Below are 19,417 nucleotides of genomic sequence, written 5' to 3'. Positions count from 1 at the left end.
CTTCACTGGCTGCCAATCACTCCTCATCCACCTCTCCTCCCACTTCTCCAGCCCTATCCCCCTCTGTCACTCCCTTCACTGGCTGCCAGTCACACCTCATCCACCTCCCCTCCCGCTTCTCCAGCCCAGTCCCCCTCTGTCACTCCTCACCCACCTCTCCTCCCACTTCTCCAGCCCTATCCCCCTCTGTCACTCCCTCCACTGGCTGCCAGTCACACCTCATCCACCTCTCCTCCCGCTTCTCCAGCCCTATCCCCCTCTGTCACTCCCTTCACTGGCTGCCAATCACACCTCATCCACCTCTCCTCCCACTTCTCCAACCCTATCCCCCTCTGTCACTCCCCTCACTAGCTGCCAGTCACACCTCATCCACCTCTCCTCCCACTTCTCCAACCCAGTCCCCCTCTGTCACTCCTCACCCACCTCTCCTCCCACTTCTCCAGCCCAATCCCCCTCTGTCACTCCCCTCACTAGCTGCCAGTCACACCTCATCCACCTCTCCTCCCGCTTCTCCAGCCCAATCCCCCTCTGTCACTCCCTTCACTGGCTGCCAGTTATGCAACGGATACAATTTAAACTCCTTACTCTCACCTACAAAGCTCTCCACAACGTAGCTCCTTCCTATCTTAATCAACTCATTTCCAGATACCATCCTATTCGCAATCTTCACTTTGCTAACAATATCCTTCTGTCTTCTTCCCTGATCACCTCTTCCCACTCCCGCTTACAAGACTTCTCTCGATCCTCTCCCCTCCTCTGGAACACTCTCCGTCAACACATCCGCCACTCACCTACACTTACTATTTTTAGGCACAATCTGAAAACTCACCTCTTTGGGCAAGCATACTCTCCTACCTTGGACCCTGCCCACTAAATCCATTTCTACCACTCCACGCACAGCTTCCCTTTACCTACTGTCCAATACCTTAAATATTTAGATTGTAAGGCCTTTTGGCCAGGGCTCTCTTCCCCTTTTGTCTCTCAATGCTGTGTAACGTGTGTACATACCTCCCACCAAAGTGTAAAATATGTAATTAATTTGTTCACTGCTTCAGCTGTTATACCCTCTTGTCTTGTATCAACTGTTGTATTGTATACTTTGTATTGTTTTTCTAATGTTAAGTCAGAGTAATAGCTGGTAGAAGACAGTGAGTTTTGGACATGTCTAAATAGTCAATTGTACCATCTAATATCAAGCACACCCAAACCTCCCATGTCTTCGGGTAACTGTAAACATGATAGCTTGATTCTGACTCTTTAGATCTCCAAATGAAGCTGGAAGGTGCACAATTCAGTGATTTCACATTGCTGTGTTTATTAATGAGAGGCAGGGTCTGCACTGGGTATAATAAGAGGCCAAAGCTCACTATCGTGAGCAGAGCCTTCCACCCCGTAATTCCCAAAGGGAGATTACTCTCCATCTGCTTAATTGCTCAATAACTGACTTAATCAGGGGCGGATAGTTTAATGCATACAAGGAGGAAGTATTTTTACATATTTTAATGCCCAGATATGTGATCTGCTGCTGAGCTAATTGGACTGGTAGGGCACTAGCAGATTCTGCTTTGCATGCCAGGTATAAGAGCTCACTTCAGGTAATTACTCCCTTAATGAGAATCACAAGCCCAATGAATTTGCCACAATTTTCAGTCTGAATCAGGGCTCTAAGCAATCTGAATAAACTTGGACATCTATATAAGAAAGGAACTGCGTTCGGGTGTCTCCAACTAAAGAAAAAAACACACAAAAAAGAACCACTAAAGGTCTGCGTGCCAGTAGTAAACATGATTCCTCCCACACTGCGCAAAACAACTTATCAACACCATACTGACCAGGTAAGAGGATTTTTTTCCTCTGTTTTGGCTCTCTTTTTCTTTTCCTCTTTACATTTTTTCCTCCTTTATTTTTATTTTTTTAACCTCTTGAGGACCACAGGTTTACACCCCACTAGTGACCAGGAATTTTTTTACAATTCAGCACTTCACCACGTTAACAATTTATTATCCATATAACTTAGCAACCAAATGAATTTTGCCTCTTTTTTTTGCTACTAATAGAGGAATTTTTTGGTGCTCTCTGATCGCTGCTGCGATTTTAATTTTTGATGAATTTAAAAAGATGTGTTTTTTTATTAAAAAAATTCAAATTTTTATCTTCTTCCCTACCCCCTAAATTGTCCCTGACTGTGATCCATATACTACAGTACCCTCTTATAGGCATCAACCTATGAGAGAAATTACATTGTGAGCCACTCCTGGGGACAGTTAAGTGACAAGTGAGTCCCCTGTACAGCCTGCAATTTTCCTCAAAAAATCATCCAAGATTGTCCAGAAACCTCACATTAATGTAAATTGCAGATATTAACCACTTATGTGGTTCGCTACAGTATATCATCATTAGGCAGGACTTTAGTTCCTCCCCAGCCACATAGATAAATATCTATGGTGGTGGATGACCCCCCCCCCCCCCCCCCGCTCGCTTCTGTGCTTGTTCCTGCATGGGGGTACTCGCCACCACCCATTAGAGGGGAGATGAATGAATGGGGACACAGTTCACATTCATTAATCTAATCTAAGTTTCCATGTCAATGATCGCCGTCATCAATGAGATGCCACGCTCATTATAACTACCGGAGTAACACGTCCATGCATTACTTCCTGTTGAGTGTACTTACTGTACGCTAATAGGAAATAATGTGTGGGGACATCTTGTGGCCAAATAGTGAAATTACACCGATATTCATTTTTTTTTACTTTTTATTAAAAAAAAAACACCATTAGATTTAGTATTAACCACTTACCTCCTACCCTCTCCCATAGGTACCTAGGTAAATGATATGCATATTAAAAAAAAATTACAAATAAAATACAAAATACATAAATAGTTGTCTTAGGGACTGGACTTTTTTATTATGTATGTCAAAAAGGTACATTAATGTTATTTATAAAATTATGGGCTTGCAATTAGTGATGGACGCAAAATTGAAAAAAAAAAATGCACCTTTATTTCCAAATAAAATATTGGTGCCATACATTGTACTAGGGAAAATGTTTTAACACCTTAGAGAAATGGGCAAATACATTGTGTGGGTTTTATAGGGTAGCATGTGTTATTTTAAAAGTAGAATGGCCGAAAGCTGAGAAATATTTTTTTTCCATTGTTTTCTTATTTTTCCCATTAAAATGCATTTAGAATAAAATAATTCTTAGCAAAATGTACCACCCAAAGAAAGCCTAATTGGTGGCAAAAGAAACCCCCCAAGATATAGATCCTTTCATTGTGATAAGTAGTAATAAAGTTGTAGGCGAATGAATGGACGGGGGCACTGAAAGGTGAAAATTGCTCTGGTATAGAAGGGTAAAAAACCCTCAGTAGTGAAGTAGTTAAGTGAAACAGGCTGCCAATTCCATGGGAATATTTGGTAAGCAAAATTTCCCCAATTTGCCGCAAGATAAACCATGATACGTTCATCCTGAATGATGATGAGGAAGATGATGCATGGAGAATAATGCTGCCATCTATCCTACAGGTGCACGGAGCTGCAAGGCACTGCTGGGTGTCGGTGTGACTCAGTCTGGCTGGCACATGATATGTCCAGATGGGATGAAGCCTCTGAAGGTTCTGTGTGACATGGAGACTGATGGCGGAGGATGGATAGTAAGTGGGTGGAGACAGATGATTGGGTGGAGACAGAGAAACACGTGACTTGTGTGTGGAAAGGGGGGAGATGATGAGTGAACTGCATACAATGGGCTTGATTCACAAAGCGGTGCTAACCTACTTAGCACGTCTAAAGTCTTTAGATGCGCTAGCCAGGGTGCTAAGTAGGTTAGCACTGGTTTTCTCATTCAGATCGCGCGCTAAGTACCGCACGCAAAGTTTTGCACGCGCAAAGTCCTATGTGCGCGCTAAGTCCCATAGGCTTTAATGGGCACTTCGCGCCTCCGTCCTGCACTCTGTGCAGTGCGCGCGCAAAACTTTGCACGCATAATTTTTGAAAACCTCTTTTAGACGTACTAAGGGGCTTTTCACAAGCGTGCTCACAGTTAGCACCGCTTTGTGAATCAAGCCCAATGTCTGTAGAATTAAAAAATAAATGGTAAAGAAAGCTTAATGTGCAGAATGTGTTTGGGTATTAGAGAAGTCTGGAGGCCGGAGTATGCTTATTAAATAGGTTTCCTCTGGCCACGCTCCCACATCTGTACTGAGAAAGCAGAAGTGGGTTTGATCGACTGGGCAAATGTGGACATTACTTGATGATTCCCAGTCCAAATGTCTTGTCTGAGTGTGCAGCTACAGATAAGGAAACCTGCACTGGATCAGAGGGACTATGCAGGTGCTGGGGAAAAGTGCCCCAAATCTTTTGTTTTGTGCCCTGAGGTCCCAGTATTCTAACCAGCAGTGGCCTGAATGTCAGGAGATGCCGGAATGGTGTCCCTGCTGTTATCATGGCACCATGGCATGTCATGGTAGTGGGTGGCGCACGGTGCACTGAAGCTTTCCCCCTCTCTCTGCCAGCACACACCTGGTGCACGATCAGACATAGCACCAGGCCTGTCTCTTCAACCTTTGTCCAATTGACCCACCATCCTCCATCTGATTGGCTTTCCCTCCCTATGCTTGATCAAACATGCAGCAGAGGGGGAGGGACAACAGGAAGGAGGAAAGAGTAGGTGAGGTGACTCTGCCCTCCAAACTACACACTCAATGCTTGTTGTTGAGACTGAGGAGAGCAGTGGACTGGAAGGTGAGTAATGGAAGAAATCCCATGCTATGCTGCTCTCCTCGCCACTAGACACCGGGGACCCTGGACCACTATCCACTAGAACCAGAGAGAGCGTAAGTAGGAGACAGACACCTCTAATTCCACTAGCCCTACCCACATAACACCCATTAACCCACCCACAGGGCACCTAGCACCCAGCACATTGTACCTTCTGTAGCCCCACAGGGTGCCCAGTACATCCCATCGCTAGCACATCTGATCACAGGGCCCCCAGAACCCTCATAGTGCATCCAGCACTACATAGCACCCATGAAGCCCACACCCACAACCCACGTGGCACCCCCTTGGCACCCAGTATGACCCTTAGCCCTTACCTATCACTTACTTGGCACCTGGTACCTACATGGCACCCAATACAACCCTTAGCCCTCGCCTAGCACCTATATGGCACCCATCCACACACTGCACCCCCAATACCTTTCCTAGATTGCACTCAGCACCCATATGGCACCAGAACCCACACAGTCCACACATAGCACCCACATGACTCCCAGTACCCGCATTGTTCCCAGTACAACCCTGATCTCTCACCCACCCACATGCCACCCCATAGCCTGCACTCACATGGCACCCAGCACTGTTCAGTATCAACTCCAGCTTTGCACTCACTGCAACTTAGCACCCAATACTGCTTAGCACCCGCTGTAACTTGACACCCAGTACGGTTAAGCATGCACTTAAATTGGAACCCACTGCTACTTAGTACACAGTACTACTTAGTCTCCACTGCAACAAGGCACCCAGTAATACTTGGCACCCACTGCAATTTGGCACAAACTGGACCTTACAACTTTGCACAGACTGGATGTTGGGACCTTAGCTGAAGACCTCTCTTCTCTCTCCCAGGTGTTCCAGAGACGTGCTGATGGCTCGGTGGACTTTAACCGGGGCTGGGAAGACTACAAAAGAGGGTTTGGCAGCCAGATGAGTGAGTTCTGGTTGGGTAATGACAATATTCACCAGCTCACAGCCACAGGTAAACCCCACATAGGGGGCAGCTTATTATATGGTCAGATTTGCTTTATTCTCATTAGTACTTCATGCAGTGTTCTTCTCTCAGGTTCCTATCAGCTGCGAGTGGATCTGGAGGATTTTAAGCAAAACAGCAAATATGCCACATATAGCGGATATAAGGTGGAAAATGAGGGAGATCTTTACCGTCTGCGGCTCAGCAAATACACAGGAGGCAATGCAGGTATAATATTCTGTCTTATATATATTACTAGTGGAAAACCCAACGTTGCCCTGGTATGTATTTGGCGGTTGTTGGCTCCACCCACGTTTTCTAACCCTAACACACAGACACTTAAAGCGGTATTGTCACCATAAAAATAAAATTTCAACAGCAACTGGTCTGAGTGTATTAAGTGATAAAGATGCTAATCCTGCATTCAAAACTTTTATAAATATGTCTGCTGTTATGATGCAGCAGAACGCTGCATTGGACCTATATTTCGCCGTCGCCGGGGGCTGGAATGCTTGGGGCTCTCCTATCTATAATTTATTCAGCCTCCCCTCCTTCTAACCCACCAACCCCTCCTCTAATACCCACCCACATCTCTCCTCTTCCCTGGTTGGCTGACACCGCATGTGACGTCTATACTAGACGCCACAGCTGTCAGCCACCGCTGTTGTGGGAAGAGGAGCTTAAAGCCGCTGATGCCTCAGCCTGCGGACTGACTAGTTTGCCCGGAGCCCCCATCACCGCCGCTGCCGCCCGGAGCCCCCATCACCGCCGCTGCCGCCGCTGCCTGGAGAGGTAGCCCACCGAAGAGGACACCTGCACCGCCGCCGCCCGGAGCCCCTATCACCGCTGCTGCCTGGAGGGAAAGCCCACCAAAGAGGACACCGCCGCCGCCCGGAGCCCCTATCACCACCGCTGCCACCTGGAGGCCATATCTCCGTGAGAAGAGCATCGCCATTCGCCACCTACAGAAAATGTTTCAGGAGAGGTAAATGTACTATCTTGCGGAGCCCCCGATGTCCCCCTGCCTCTCTTTTCTGCACTATTCCTACTCCTGCTGGAGCTATGGCAGCATAATGGGGGGGACCACTGGCTACACTTATGGGGGGGAGGTGGGACACTTGCTACACTTATGGTGGGGGGGGGACACTTGCTACACTTATCCTGGGGGTGGGGGGTAACCACTGGCTACACACTTATCCTGGGGGGGGGGCACTGGCTACACTTATCCTGGGGGGGAGACACTGGCTACACTTATCCAGGGGGGGGGGGGGGGACACTGGCTACACTTATCCAGGGGGGGGGGAAACACTGGCTACACTTATCCAGGGGGGTGGGGAACCACTGGCTACACACTGGCTACAATTACTCTGGGGGGGGGGGGGGGACCACTGGCTACACTTATCCGGGGGGGACCACTGGCTACACTTATCCTGGGGGGGGACCAATGGCTACACTTATCCTTGGGGGGGGGGACACTGGCTACACTTATCCAGGGGGTGGGGAACCACTGGCTATGGAGAGGGGAGGGAGAAGCAGCAGCGCGTGCTGTGCTATAGAGAGGGGAGGGAGAAGCAGCAGCGCGTGCTGTGCTATGGAGAAGGGAGGGAGAAGCACTGACACACTCTCAATCACTCGCTCTCACTCACACACACTCTTTCACACTCACTCACTCTCACTCTCTCTCACACTCTCACTCTCTCTCACACACCCACTCTCTCTCACACACCTACACTCTCACACCCTCTTAGGCTGCTTTCACATTAAGACGTTACAGGCGCACGTTAGTGTGGCCTGTAACACAGCCTAACTCACAGCAATGAAAACTAAATGGGATGTTCACAGTGCCCACGTTGCGTTACATTGTAACGCAGCACGTTTAAAGGATACCACAACTGACATGTGGCATAATGAGATAGACATGGGTATGTACAGTGCCTAGCACACAGATAACTATGCTGTGTTCCTTTTTTTCTTTCTCTGCCTGAAAGACGTAAATATCAGGTATGTAAGTGGCTGACTCAGTCCTGACTCAGACAGGAAGTGACTACAGTGTGACCTTCACTGATAAGAAATTCCAACTATAAAACACTTTCCTAGAAGAAAATGGCTTCTGAGAGCAAGAAAGAGATAAAAAAGGGGGAAATTCTTATCAGTGAGGGTCACACTGTAGTCACTTCCTGTCTGAGTCAGGACTGAGTCAGCCACTTACATACCTGATATTTACCTCTTTCAGGCAGAGAAAGAAAAAAAGGAACACAGCATAGTTATTTGTGTGCTAGGCACTGTACATACCCATGTCTATCTCATTATGCCACATGTCAGTTGTGGTATCCTTTAAAGAAAGTGCTGCATGCTGTACCTTATTCGCGGCTAAGCTGCGTTAGACTGTTTGCACATGCGCAGTAATGTTGGAGGAGGAGGTCTCCCCTTTGATGGGTTAATCACGAAAACAATGTACAATACCACTGAGCTTGTACCATGTGTGGCGTGAACAAAGATTCAATAAGATTTCTTAGTCCTGTTCCCAAAACGCCATCAAGATTACCATTCTTTCATTAGCATTGTTTCCAGGAGTAGAGAGCACACACACTTCCTGAAGGGACAGCTGAAATCCGATCTCTGAAGCTTGCTCTGAAATCACCCTGCTTTTGTGATGTAAACACAGCTGTACTGAGTCGCACAATGATGACATAAGACAGTGCACTTCCTAGTATACACCTCAGTGGGAGTGTCTGAAGACTCTGGGAGGAGGGCAGCTAATGAATATACAATGAGCAAGAGAAGGGAGGGGGGAAAACAAGAGTCAGGGAGGATATGATGTCAGCATTAGCTTGGCAAAATGGCCACTGCCTGGAATAGGATTTTCTGCTTCTCATTTATAAAATTCTCAGGAATCATAACGTGGACAGTGCAATACATCTGATATATAAGTTGAACTAGTATTTATCTACTTAAGTATGTGTTTTTTATTTTTAGGTTAGCATGGGTGTCGCTTGTTCTTTAAAGACCAAGTTTGTTAGTTTTCAGGTTCCTTGGCATCAATAGCTTTTCCTATAGAAATGGGAAATAGAAATAAAAAAAAAATCTGATTGGCTGTTTGCGCCTTTACCCCTTTTCTGAATGTAAACCAAAGTCCCTCAGTGACCACCTGTGCAAAGTTTAACCTCCCTGGTGGTAAGCCCGACCTACGCTTGGGCTAGCTGTTGGAGAGGATCACATGGCCCCCGGAGGATTTTTTAAAAATAAAATTTGATTTATAGGGCTTGATTCACACAGCGGTGCCAACAGTTATCACGCTGGTTAAAAGCCCTTTATCACGCCTAAACACAGTTTAGGCGTGATAAGTTTAGGCGTGATAAGTTTAGGCGTGATAACTATAGCACCAACTGGGTTAGCACCGCAGTGCACAGCTGATCAAAAGTTTTGCACTAGCAAAGTCTGGTGCACTTCACATAGAGTTTAATGGCACTGCTTTGCGTGTGGGACTTTGCGCACGATCTAAACTTATCTAAACTTATCACGCCTAAACTTATCACGCCTAAAAAGGCTTTTCACCAGCATGGTGCAATGGTTATCACGCCTAAAGTCTTTTAGGCGTGCTAACTGGGTTAGCACCGCTTTGTGAATCAGGCCCATAGGCTTAAGCAAGCACTTGGCTAGCTAACTATGCCCCTCAAGTACCTCCGCTCTCCCCGATCCCCCCGATCGCCGCTGTAATACGTACCCCCCAGGGATCCCACGATGGTGCAGCCTCCCAATCAGCTCCAGGCTTCGCTATGGGGAGGATCGGGACTGCGCATGACGTCATGATGCAGATGACGTCATGACTAGAGATGGGCCGAACCTCCGATTTTAGGTTCGCGAACCGGGTTCGCGAACTTTCACGTAACGTTCGGTTCGCGTTAAAGTTTGCGAACCGCAATAGACTTCAATGGGGATGTGAACTTTGAAAAAAAAAAATAATTATGCTGGCCACAAAACTGATGGAAAAGATGTTTCAAGGGGTCTAACACCTGGAGGGGGGCATGGCGGAGTGGGATACATGCCAAAAGTCCCGGGGAAAAGTCTGGATTTGACGCAAAGCAGCGTTTTAAGGGCAGAAATCACATTGAATGCTAAATGACAGGCCTAAAGTGCTTTAAAACATCTTGCATGTGTATACATCAATCAGGTAGTGTAATTAAGGTACTGCTTCACACTGACACACCAAACTCACCGTGTAACGCACCGCAAACAGCTGTTTGTGTAGTGATGGCCGTGCTGGACTGGTGCGCACCATGGCGAGAGTGCAGGTTTTGGTGGCTTTACAGCCCATATGGTCGCCTGGCTGATGTAGCTGAATGACAGAACAGTGACTGTCCAGCTGATCAAATTTGGTCTGACCACAATGAAGCAACGACCTTATTATCTTTTGTGTGCCCCGAGACACTCATCTAGGCGCCGGTCATTGCTTCATTGTGATACGCAAGCCCCTTCACCACGGCAAGGTAATGATCACGAAGGGGAATGGGCGCATGTACATGCCTTTTCTTTTGTTGTTGCAGCTGCCCACAGTGCAGCCAGAAAAATTAGGCAGTCATGTACACGCACCAGAAAAATTATTACAGCGGCCGCTGCTAGCAGCGGCCTAAAAAATTCAGCAATCCGCCTGGAGTCCCGGACCCTGTTGGTGGTGGCGGAGAAGATGGTCAAGCGGCTTGCAGGCAGACATGCTGTGTGGAGGGACTGAGAGCGACTTAGTCTTCTTGGGGCAGGCCAGGCAGCCAGTCACACGGCGTGCAGGCAGAGATGCTGTGTGTGCGGGGACTGACTTAGTCTTGGGGCGGGCAGCAGCCCTCCGGGATCCATGCCTCATTCATTTTGATAAAGGTGAGGTACTTAACACTTTTGTGATTTAGGCGACTTCTCTTCTCTGTGACAATGCCTCCAGCTGCGCTGAAGGTCCTTTCTGAGAGGACGCTTGCGGCAGGGCAGGAGAGAAGTTGGATGGCAAATTGGGACAGCTCTGGCCACAGGTCAAGCCTGCGCACCCAGTAGTTCAAGGGTTCCTCATCGCTGTTCACAGCAGTGTCTACATCCACACTTAAGGCCAGGTAGTCGGCTACCTGCCGTTCCAGGCGTTGGTGGAGGGTGGATCCGGAAGGGCTACGGCGAGGCGTTGGACTAAAGAACGTCCGCATGTCCGACATCACCATGAGATCGCTGGAGCGTCCTGTCTTTGACTGCGTGGAGACGGGAGGAGGATTAGTGGCAGTGGTACCTTGCTGGCGTTGTGCTGTCACATCACCCTTAAAGGCATTGTAAAGCATAGTTGACAGCTGGTTCTGCATGTGCTGCATCCTTTCCACCTTCCGGTGAGTTGGTAACAGGTCCGCCACTTTGTGCCTGTACCGAGGGTCTAGTAGTGTAGCCACCCAGTACAGCTCATTCCCCTTGAGGTTTTTTATACGGGGGTCCCTCAACAGGCAGGACAGCATAAAAGACGACATCTGCACAAAGTCGGATCCAGTACCCTCCATCTCCTCTTGCTCTTCCTCAGTGACATCACGTAAGTCAACCTTCTCCCCCCAGCCGCGAACAATACCACGGGAAGGTTGAGCAGCACAAGCCCCCTGCGACGCCTGCTGCGGGTGTTCTCCTGCCGCCGTCCCCTCCTCCTCCTCCTCCCCCAAAGAAACACCTTGCTCATCATCCTCTGAGTCTGACTCGTCTTCTGCACACGACTTCTCTTCTTCCTCCTCCTCCCCCCTCTGTGCTGCCGCAGGTGTTGAGGAAACAGCTGGGTCTGATGAAAATTGGTCCCATTCCTGTTCCTGCTGTAACGGTTCCTGGTCACGCTCATTCACAGCTTCATCCGCCACTCTACGCACAGCACGCTCCAAGAAGTAAGCGTAGGGAATTAAGTCGCTGATGGTGCCCTCACTGCGGCTCACCAGGTTGGTCACCTCCTCAAACGGCCGCATGAGCCTGCATGCATTTTTCATCAGTGTCCAGTTGTCGGGCCAGAACATCCCCATCTTCCCAGACTGTTTCATTCTACTGTAGTTGTAGAGGTAGTGGGTGACGGCTTTCTTCTGTTCTAGCAGGCGGGAGAACATGAGCAGGGTCGAATTCCAGCGAGTCGGGCTATCGCAAATGAGGCGTCTCACCGGCATGTTGTTTTTCTGCTGAATTTCTGCAAATCATGCCATGGCTGTGTAAGACCACCTCAAATGCCCACAGAACTTCCTGGCCTGCTTCAGGACATCCGCTAAGCCAGGGTACTTTGCCAAAAATCTTTGAACAACTAGATTCATGACATGTGCCATGCAGGGTATGTGTGTCAGCTTCCCCATATGCAAAGCGGCAAGCAGATTGCTGCCGTTGTCGCACACCACGTTGCCTATCTCCAGGTGGTGCGGGGTCAGCCACTCATCCACCTGTTTCTTAAGAGCAGCCAGGAGAGCTGCTCCAGTGTGACTCTCCGCTTTGAGACAAGACATGTCTAAGATGGCGTGACAGCGTCGTACCTGGCATGCAGCATAGGCCCTGCGGAGCTGGGGCTGTGTAGCTGGAGAGGAGAACTGCCACTCAGCCAAGGAGGAGGAGGACAGCGAAGAGCATGTAGCAGGAGGAGAGGAGGTGGCAGGAGGCCTGCCTGCAAGCCGTGGAGGTGTCACAATTTGGTCCGCTGCGCCCTGCTTGCCATCGTTCACCACCAGGTTCACCTAATGGGCTGTGTACGTAATGTAGCGGCCCTGCCCGTGCTTGGCAGACCAGGCATCCGTGGTCAGGTGTACCCTTGACTAGTGTTGAGCGAACAGTGTTCGCCACTGTTCGGGTTCTGCAGAACATCACCCTGTTCGGGTGATGTTCGCGTTCGGCCGAACACCTGATGGTGTTCGGCCTTTTAAGTTCGGGTTCGCCCCGAACTTCTAATGGCCGCCGAACAGGGCCGAACAGGGCCCCTGTTCGGCCGAACAGGGCCCTGTTCGGCCGAATACTGCCCCCCTATGGGGTCACAGGCAAAAGGGGGGAGCATGCCCCGATCGCGGGGGGGGGGGGGGTCGGAAATTCCCCCCACCCCCTCCGCTAGCGCTCCCCCCTCTGCCCGCTTCCCCATTCAAAAGTTTAAGCAAAGTACCTGTAGTGGATGGCCTGGCAGTGGGCGGCACTGTGGAGTGAGGAGGAGGAGTCCGGAGAGTGACGAGTTGAGGGAGGCCGGGCAGCGGGCGTGAGGTCAGAGAAAGGGCGGAAGTACCACAAGGGTACTTCCGCTGAACCGCCCGCTGCCCGGCCTCCCTCAACTCGTCACTCTCCGGACTCCTCCTCCTCACTCCACAGTGCCGCCCACTGCCAGGCCATCCACTACAGGTACTTTGCTTAAACTTTTGAATGGGGAAGCAGGCAGAGGGGGGAGCGCTAGCGGAGGGGGTGGGGGGAATTTCCGACCCCCCCCCCGCGATCGGGGCATGCTCCCCCCTTATGCCTGCGACCCCATATGGCCCCCAAAAGCTGGATGTTCGGAAAGTTCGGGGTTCGGCCCGAACATGCCGAACATCTCGGTCATGTTCGGCGAACTTTCCCGAACCCGAACATCCAGGTGTTCGCCGCTCTTCGCAAGAGATAACACCACTTGCCTCTCAACTTCATGGTGCAGTTGGGGTATGGCCTTTCTCGAAAAATAAGTGCGGCCTGGCATCTTTCACTGCGGTGTTCCGATGGCCACAAATTTACGGAAGGCCTCAGAGTCCACCAGCTGGTATGGTAACAGCTGCCGAGCTAACAGTTCCGCCACGCCAGCTGTCAGACGCCGGGCAAGAAGGTGACTGGCCGAAATTGGCTTCTTCCGCTCAAACATTTCCTTCACGGACACCTGACTGCTGCTGTGGGCAGAGGAGCAGGAACCGCTCAAGGGGAGAGGCGGAGTGGAGGAGGGTGCCTGTGAAGGTGCAAGGGAGAAAGCGGCAGAAGCAGATGATGCACCTGAAGGAGGAAGAGGAGAAGGAGGGTGACTTTTCTTTTGTGTGCTGCTGCTGCTTTTGCTCAGGTGGCCATCCCATTGCTGTTTGTGCCTTTTCTCCAGGTGCCTTCGTAAGGCACTTGTCCCTACGTGAGTGTTGGCCTTTCCACGGCTCAATTTTTGTTGGCAGAGCGAACAGATGGCTTTGGTCCGATCTGAGGCACACACATTAAAAAATGTCCACACCGTTGAGCCACCCTGGGATGTGGGCACTATGGGGACCTCAGCAGCTGATGCTGAAGGGCAAGTTGGCTGGCTGTACATAGGTGGCGATACATGGTGCCGGACACTGCCACCAGCTGTTTCTGACGAAGAGCTGCCCCAGCTTCTTTCAGCAACTTCTCTTCTCCTACTACTCTCTGACTCCCCCTCTGAACTGTCCCCCTCTTCATCTCCTCTATTGGGAACATACAGAGGATCCCTATCATCGTCATCATCGTAATCATCCTGCCCAGCTTCGCTTGCCTCAGACAAATCCAAACATGCACCATCAGTAGGTCCTTCATCCTCCTTACACGTTACATCCATAGTGTTGCCGGGTAACTCAAATATATGAGCTGGTGAAAATTCATCTGGCTGTAACAACAATGGCTGTGCATCAGTGATTTCAACACTAAATAATTCTTGTGAAGTGTCAAATGCAGCGGAAGTGGTGCTAGTAGTAGCGCTGGTGGCTGAGCAAGATGAGGTGTTCTGTGTCGCTAAATACTCAACCACGTCCTGACAATCTTGGGAGGTGATGGGACGTGCCTTCTTCCGAGCACTGTACTGTGGGCCAGGTCCACACGAAATTACATTTACACGACCTCGTGCAGACCTGCCGGGGGGCCTTCCTCTGGCTCTGGCACTACCTCTTCCTCTACCTGTTTTGTCCATATCGGGTATGCACGGAGTGGTATATCACACTGCGTGCACTCACATAGGTAGGTGGGTTCACTTAACTGCACAGGTATGCGCACTGATGCGGTGGGTTCACTGAACACAACAGGTATGCAGTGGCGGGTTCACTGGACACAACAGGTATGCAGTGGCGGGTTCACTGAACACAACAGGTATGCAGTGGTGGGTTCACTGAACACAACAGGTATGCAGTGGCGGGTTCACTGAACAGTACAGGTATACAGTTGTCGGGCGTTTTGTCAATGTTTGTATAAATTGTTAAAAATAAATAAATATAAAATCAAAAATATAATGCTCCTGAAAAAATGGGAGGAGCTAAAAATACAAACATACGCCTAACTGTGTGAGCTCGTTTTTCGAGGTTTTTCCAAGTACTGGTTTAAACATGTAAACGTAGACCAATTTGTAAAAATATTAATTTAATATCAAATAAATATTACAATATTTCAAAACAATATAAAATTGCACTTTTGAATTAAAACAAAAACTCGTAAGGTAACTTGTAAGGCTACAATGAGCAATGAGCTGGATAGCACAATTTCAGTAAAACATCAAAATGTTATTATACTCATTTATCAATAACAGCAGGATTTAAACCATTTATCAGTCAACTCAAATACAGTACAGAGCTATGAGTCATCAAATATGGCCACCGGCCATGTCAATCAATTTATCACAGGATTCCTGGAGACAAAATGGCTGAATCAAAAATAAAATGGCTGCTATTAAAATCAAAATGGCTGCTATGAAAATCAAAATGGCTGCTATTGAAATCAAAATGGCGCTATCAAAAATCAAAATGGCGCTATCCAAAATAAAATGGCTGATGTCAGCTTTACCATTCACTATGACAAATTTAGGATGACTCAGTGGATATAACGACTGGGCGTTGCCCCACAATGGATATGCAATCAACTATAAATGACAGGAATTTTACTTCTGTCTACACTTTAACCTCCGCTGGCCTGTGTTACTACACAGAGCGAGCGGGTGACATACATATATATAATTTTGGAATGAAATATCTTATTGAGTCATTCTAAACTTTGCTAGGTGTGGCCTGCACATGCTGCGGCAAAATATCAATATTTAGAGGAGGTAGCTTGAAATCTAGCTTTTATCCAAAACTGAGTTAAACAGCCAGTTATCAATGAACATATGGTAGATCCTATGGGAGTCGTTTCCAATTTGCAACTTTGGAAAAGCTTCCCCCTTTCGGATGGTTATTTAAACTATCAAACAATGAAATTCAATCAATACATCATATGTTCAGATATTCTGCGCTGTAATAAGCCAACTAACTAAAATGGTTATTAATAGTTACCAAGATGGCCTCTGGGGCGTATTCCTTTAGGCGTGGCCGCTTGTGATCATTCAGATGGCATGGATTCCCCTGTGAGCCCTCTTCTGCTGGTGGTCTGATCATTCATTGAATGAACCCTCTCATCTTATTCTCATCACTATCTATGGTCCTGCCCAGGAGATCAAATCTTCCAGCCTATCACAAGGCAGTGGGAGTGATCAATGGCAGTTCCCTGTAACTAATCTTTAACCCAAGTGTAATGTTGGATTTCACCCTCTGGAGGTGCTGTTGGCTAACTAATCACATTCTTAATGGGATATTTGGAAAAATTAAAGACATTTTGATTATGTTTTATTACTTATCCCTACAGTGAATAAATCAATGATATAATTCCTCTATGGATAGCTGATCTGGGTCGGATCACTGGTTATTATTCAGTATACAGTGACCTTTTCTACCATATTCCAGATAGATTGGATTTGATCCAAAAATCATAGTAACATATTTAAAATCACCATGGATCTCTCCTTATATAAAATATTGTGCTTGTTAGCAGAGTTTTATACCATTAACATTATTGTCTAACATGCAACACGGGTAAACATATAGCATTTCCATACCATTCTGGATATTCATTCAAATAATATTAATATTAATACATATACATTTTCATTTTATTATTGAATTGATTGTAACTAATATATAAGACTTAATCATAAAATGTCTGTATTACTCTTTGTATGATACCTTTCTACTCATAAGGCATGCATATAAAACGCCATAACCTTATATTTATATATTCATTTTAAATAAGAGCGTTCGTGCACTCAGATGTGTTTTTCCCAACTTGTACTTTGTCCAAAGGTTAGGGATGTATGTGTCCACACTTTATTTGCTATGTTGCCAAGTGTTTTGGTCTAAAACAATGGTTAATTTCTAAAATCTACAAGCCTTAGAGATTGTATTCAGAGGTTCATCTTTTCAGTCTCCCATGTTGAGCAATTGTACACAAATGCTAGTCCATTCTTAAACAAAACCAGTGGACTTGTCTCTTTCATTGTTCCAGTAAGGTGAATGGGATTACCTATTGCAAATATCACAGCAGCTGGTTGCCTGTTACTCATCATCTGATCCTTCTAGAGGGACACAAACTGTGCAATTACTTGGCAATATTATATCGCCATATTAAAATAAGCTATACATTTCTAAATAATCAATGTCCCTATGTTAACTAGAATCACCATACATTAAAAAGTTTTTGTCTCCTGCACCTTAGGGGAAGGAAATTAATTAGGTTTATTTATATCCGATCATATACAGTTCAGTTTATTGGGAAAAACGATATTCCGCCATATGGAAATCTCGACACAGTGGCGGGTTCACTGAACACAACAGGTATGCAGTGGCGGGTTCACTGAACAGGTATACAGTGGCGGGTTCACTGAACACAACAGGTATGCAGTGGCGGGTTCACTGAACAGGTATGCAGTGGCGGGTTCACTGAACAGTACAGGTATACAGTGGCGGGTTCACTGAACACAACAGGTATGCAGTGGCGGGTTCACTGAACAGGTATACAGTGGCGGGTTCACTGAACAGAACAGGTATACAGTGGTGGGTTCACTGAACACAACAGGTATGCAGTGGCGGGTTCACTGAACAGTTATACAGTGGCGGGTTCACTGAACAGAACAGGTATACAGTGGCGGGTTCACTGAACACAACAGGTATGCAGTGGTGGGTTCACTGAACAGGTATGCAGTGGCGGGTTCACTGAACAGTACAGGTATACAGTGGCGGGTTCACTGAACACAACAGGTATGCAGTAGCGGGTTCACTGAACAGGTATACAGTGGTGGGTTCACTGAACAGAACAGGTATACAGTGGCGGGTTCACAGAACAGGTATGCAGTGGCAGGTTCACTGAACACAACAGGTATGCAGTGGCGGGTTCACTAAACAGGTATACAGTGGCGGGTCCACTGAACAGTACAGGTATACAGTGGCGGGTTCACTGAACACAACAGGTATGCAGTAGCGGGTTCACTGAACAGGTATACAGTGGTGGGTTCACTGAACAGAACAGGTATACAGTGGCGGGTTCACAGAACAGGTATGCAGTGGCAGGTTCACTGAACACAACAGGTATGCAGTGGCGGGTTCACTAAACAGGTATACAGTGGCGGGTCCACTGAAAAGAACAGGTATGCAGTGGCGGGTTCACTGAACACAACAGGTATGCAGTGGCAGGTTCACTGAAAACAACAGGTATGCAGTGATGGGTTCACTGAACAGGTATGCAGTGGCGGGTTCACTGAACAGTACAGGTATACAGTGGCGGGTTCACTGAACACAACAGGTATGCAGTGGCGGGTTCACTGAACAGGTATGCAGTGGCGGGTTCACTGAACAGTACAGGTATACAGTGGCAGGTTCACTGAACACAACAGGTATGCAGTGGCGGGTTCACTGAACAGGTATGCAGTGGCGGGTTCACTGAACAGTACAGGTATACAGTGGCAGGTTCACTGAACAGAACAGGTATGCAGTGGCGGGTTCACTGAACACAACAGGTATGCAGTGGCGGGTTCACTGAACACAACAGGTATGCAGTGGCGGGTTCACTGAACAGGTATGCAGTGGCGGGTTCACTGAACAGTACATGTATACAGTGTCGGGTTCACTGAACACAACAGGTATGCAGTGGCGGGTTCACTGAACAGGTATACAGTGGCGGGTTCACTGAACAGAACAGGTATACAGTGGCGGGTTCACAGAACAGGTATGCAGTGGTGGGTTCACAGCACAGGTATGCAGTGGCAGGTTCACTGAACAGGTATGCAGTGATGGGTTAACAGCACAGGTATGCAGTGGCAGGTTCACTGAACAGGTATGCAGTGATGGGTTCACAGAACAGGTATGCAGTGGTGGGTTCACAGCACAGGTATGCAGTGGCAGGTTCACTGAACAGGTATGCAGTGATGGGTTCACAGCACAGGTATGCAGTGGCAGGTTCACTGAACAGGTATGCAGTGATGGGTTCACAGAACAGGTATTCAGTGGTGGGTTCACAGCACAGGTATGCAGTGGCAGGTTCACTGAACAGGTATGCAGTGATGGGTTCACAGCACAGGTATGCAGTGGCAGGTTCACTGAACAGGTATGCAGTGATGGGTTCACAGAACAGGTATGCAGTGGTGGGTTCACAGCACAGGTATGCAGTGGCAGGTTCACTGAACAGGTATGCAGTGATGGGTTCACAGAACAGGTATGCAGTGGCAGGTTCACTGAACAGGTATGCAGTGGTGGGTTCACAGTACAGGTATGCAGTGGTGGGTTCACAGAACAGGTATGCAGCCAGCCAGGAACAAGTTAAGCCTAACTAATCTTTCCCTGAGAGACAGTCTGCAGCAGCTCGCCCTACTCTCACTAACGCAGGCAGCACACGAGTGACCGTAA

At 48.0% G+C, this 19,417-nt stretch overlaps 1 protein-coding gene across 11 annotated transcripts in view; it reads left to right on the top strand.

Annotated features, from left to right (window-relative positions):
* The window catches only part of LOC137560850 (fibrinogen C domain-containing protein 1-like), a 153,214-nt gene that overhangs the window by 117,514 nt on the left and 16,283 nt on the right, over positions 1–19,417 (top strand). For all 11 annotated transcript variants that reach the window (XM_068271999.1, XM_068271997.1, XM_068271996.1 and 8 more), the window contains 3 exons: positions 3,530–3,657; positions 5,633–5,762; positions 5,847–5,981. In XM_068271999.1, the coding sequence (XP_068128100.1) occupies positions 3,530–3,657; positions 5,633–5,762; positions 5,847–5,981 (393 nt within the window). The remainder of the gene's footprint in view (positions 1–3,529; positions 3,658–5,632; positions 5,763–5,846; positions 5,982–19,417) is intronic.

Source organism: Hyperolius riggenbachi, chromosome 3, assembly GCF_040937935.1.
Source record: "Hyperolius riggenbachi isolate aHypRig1 chromosome 3, aHypRig1.pri, whole genome shotgun sequence".
Lineage (NCBI taxonomy): Eukaryota > Metazoa > Chordata > Amphibia > Anura > Hyperoliidae > Hyperolius > Hyperolius riggenbachi.
This window is presented reverse-complemented; position numbering and strand designations above follow the sequence as displayed.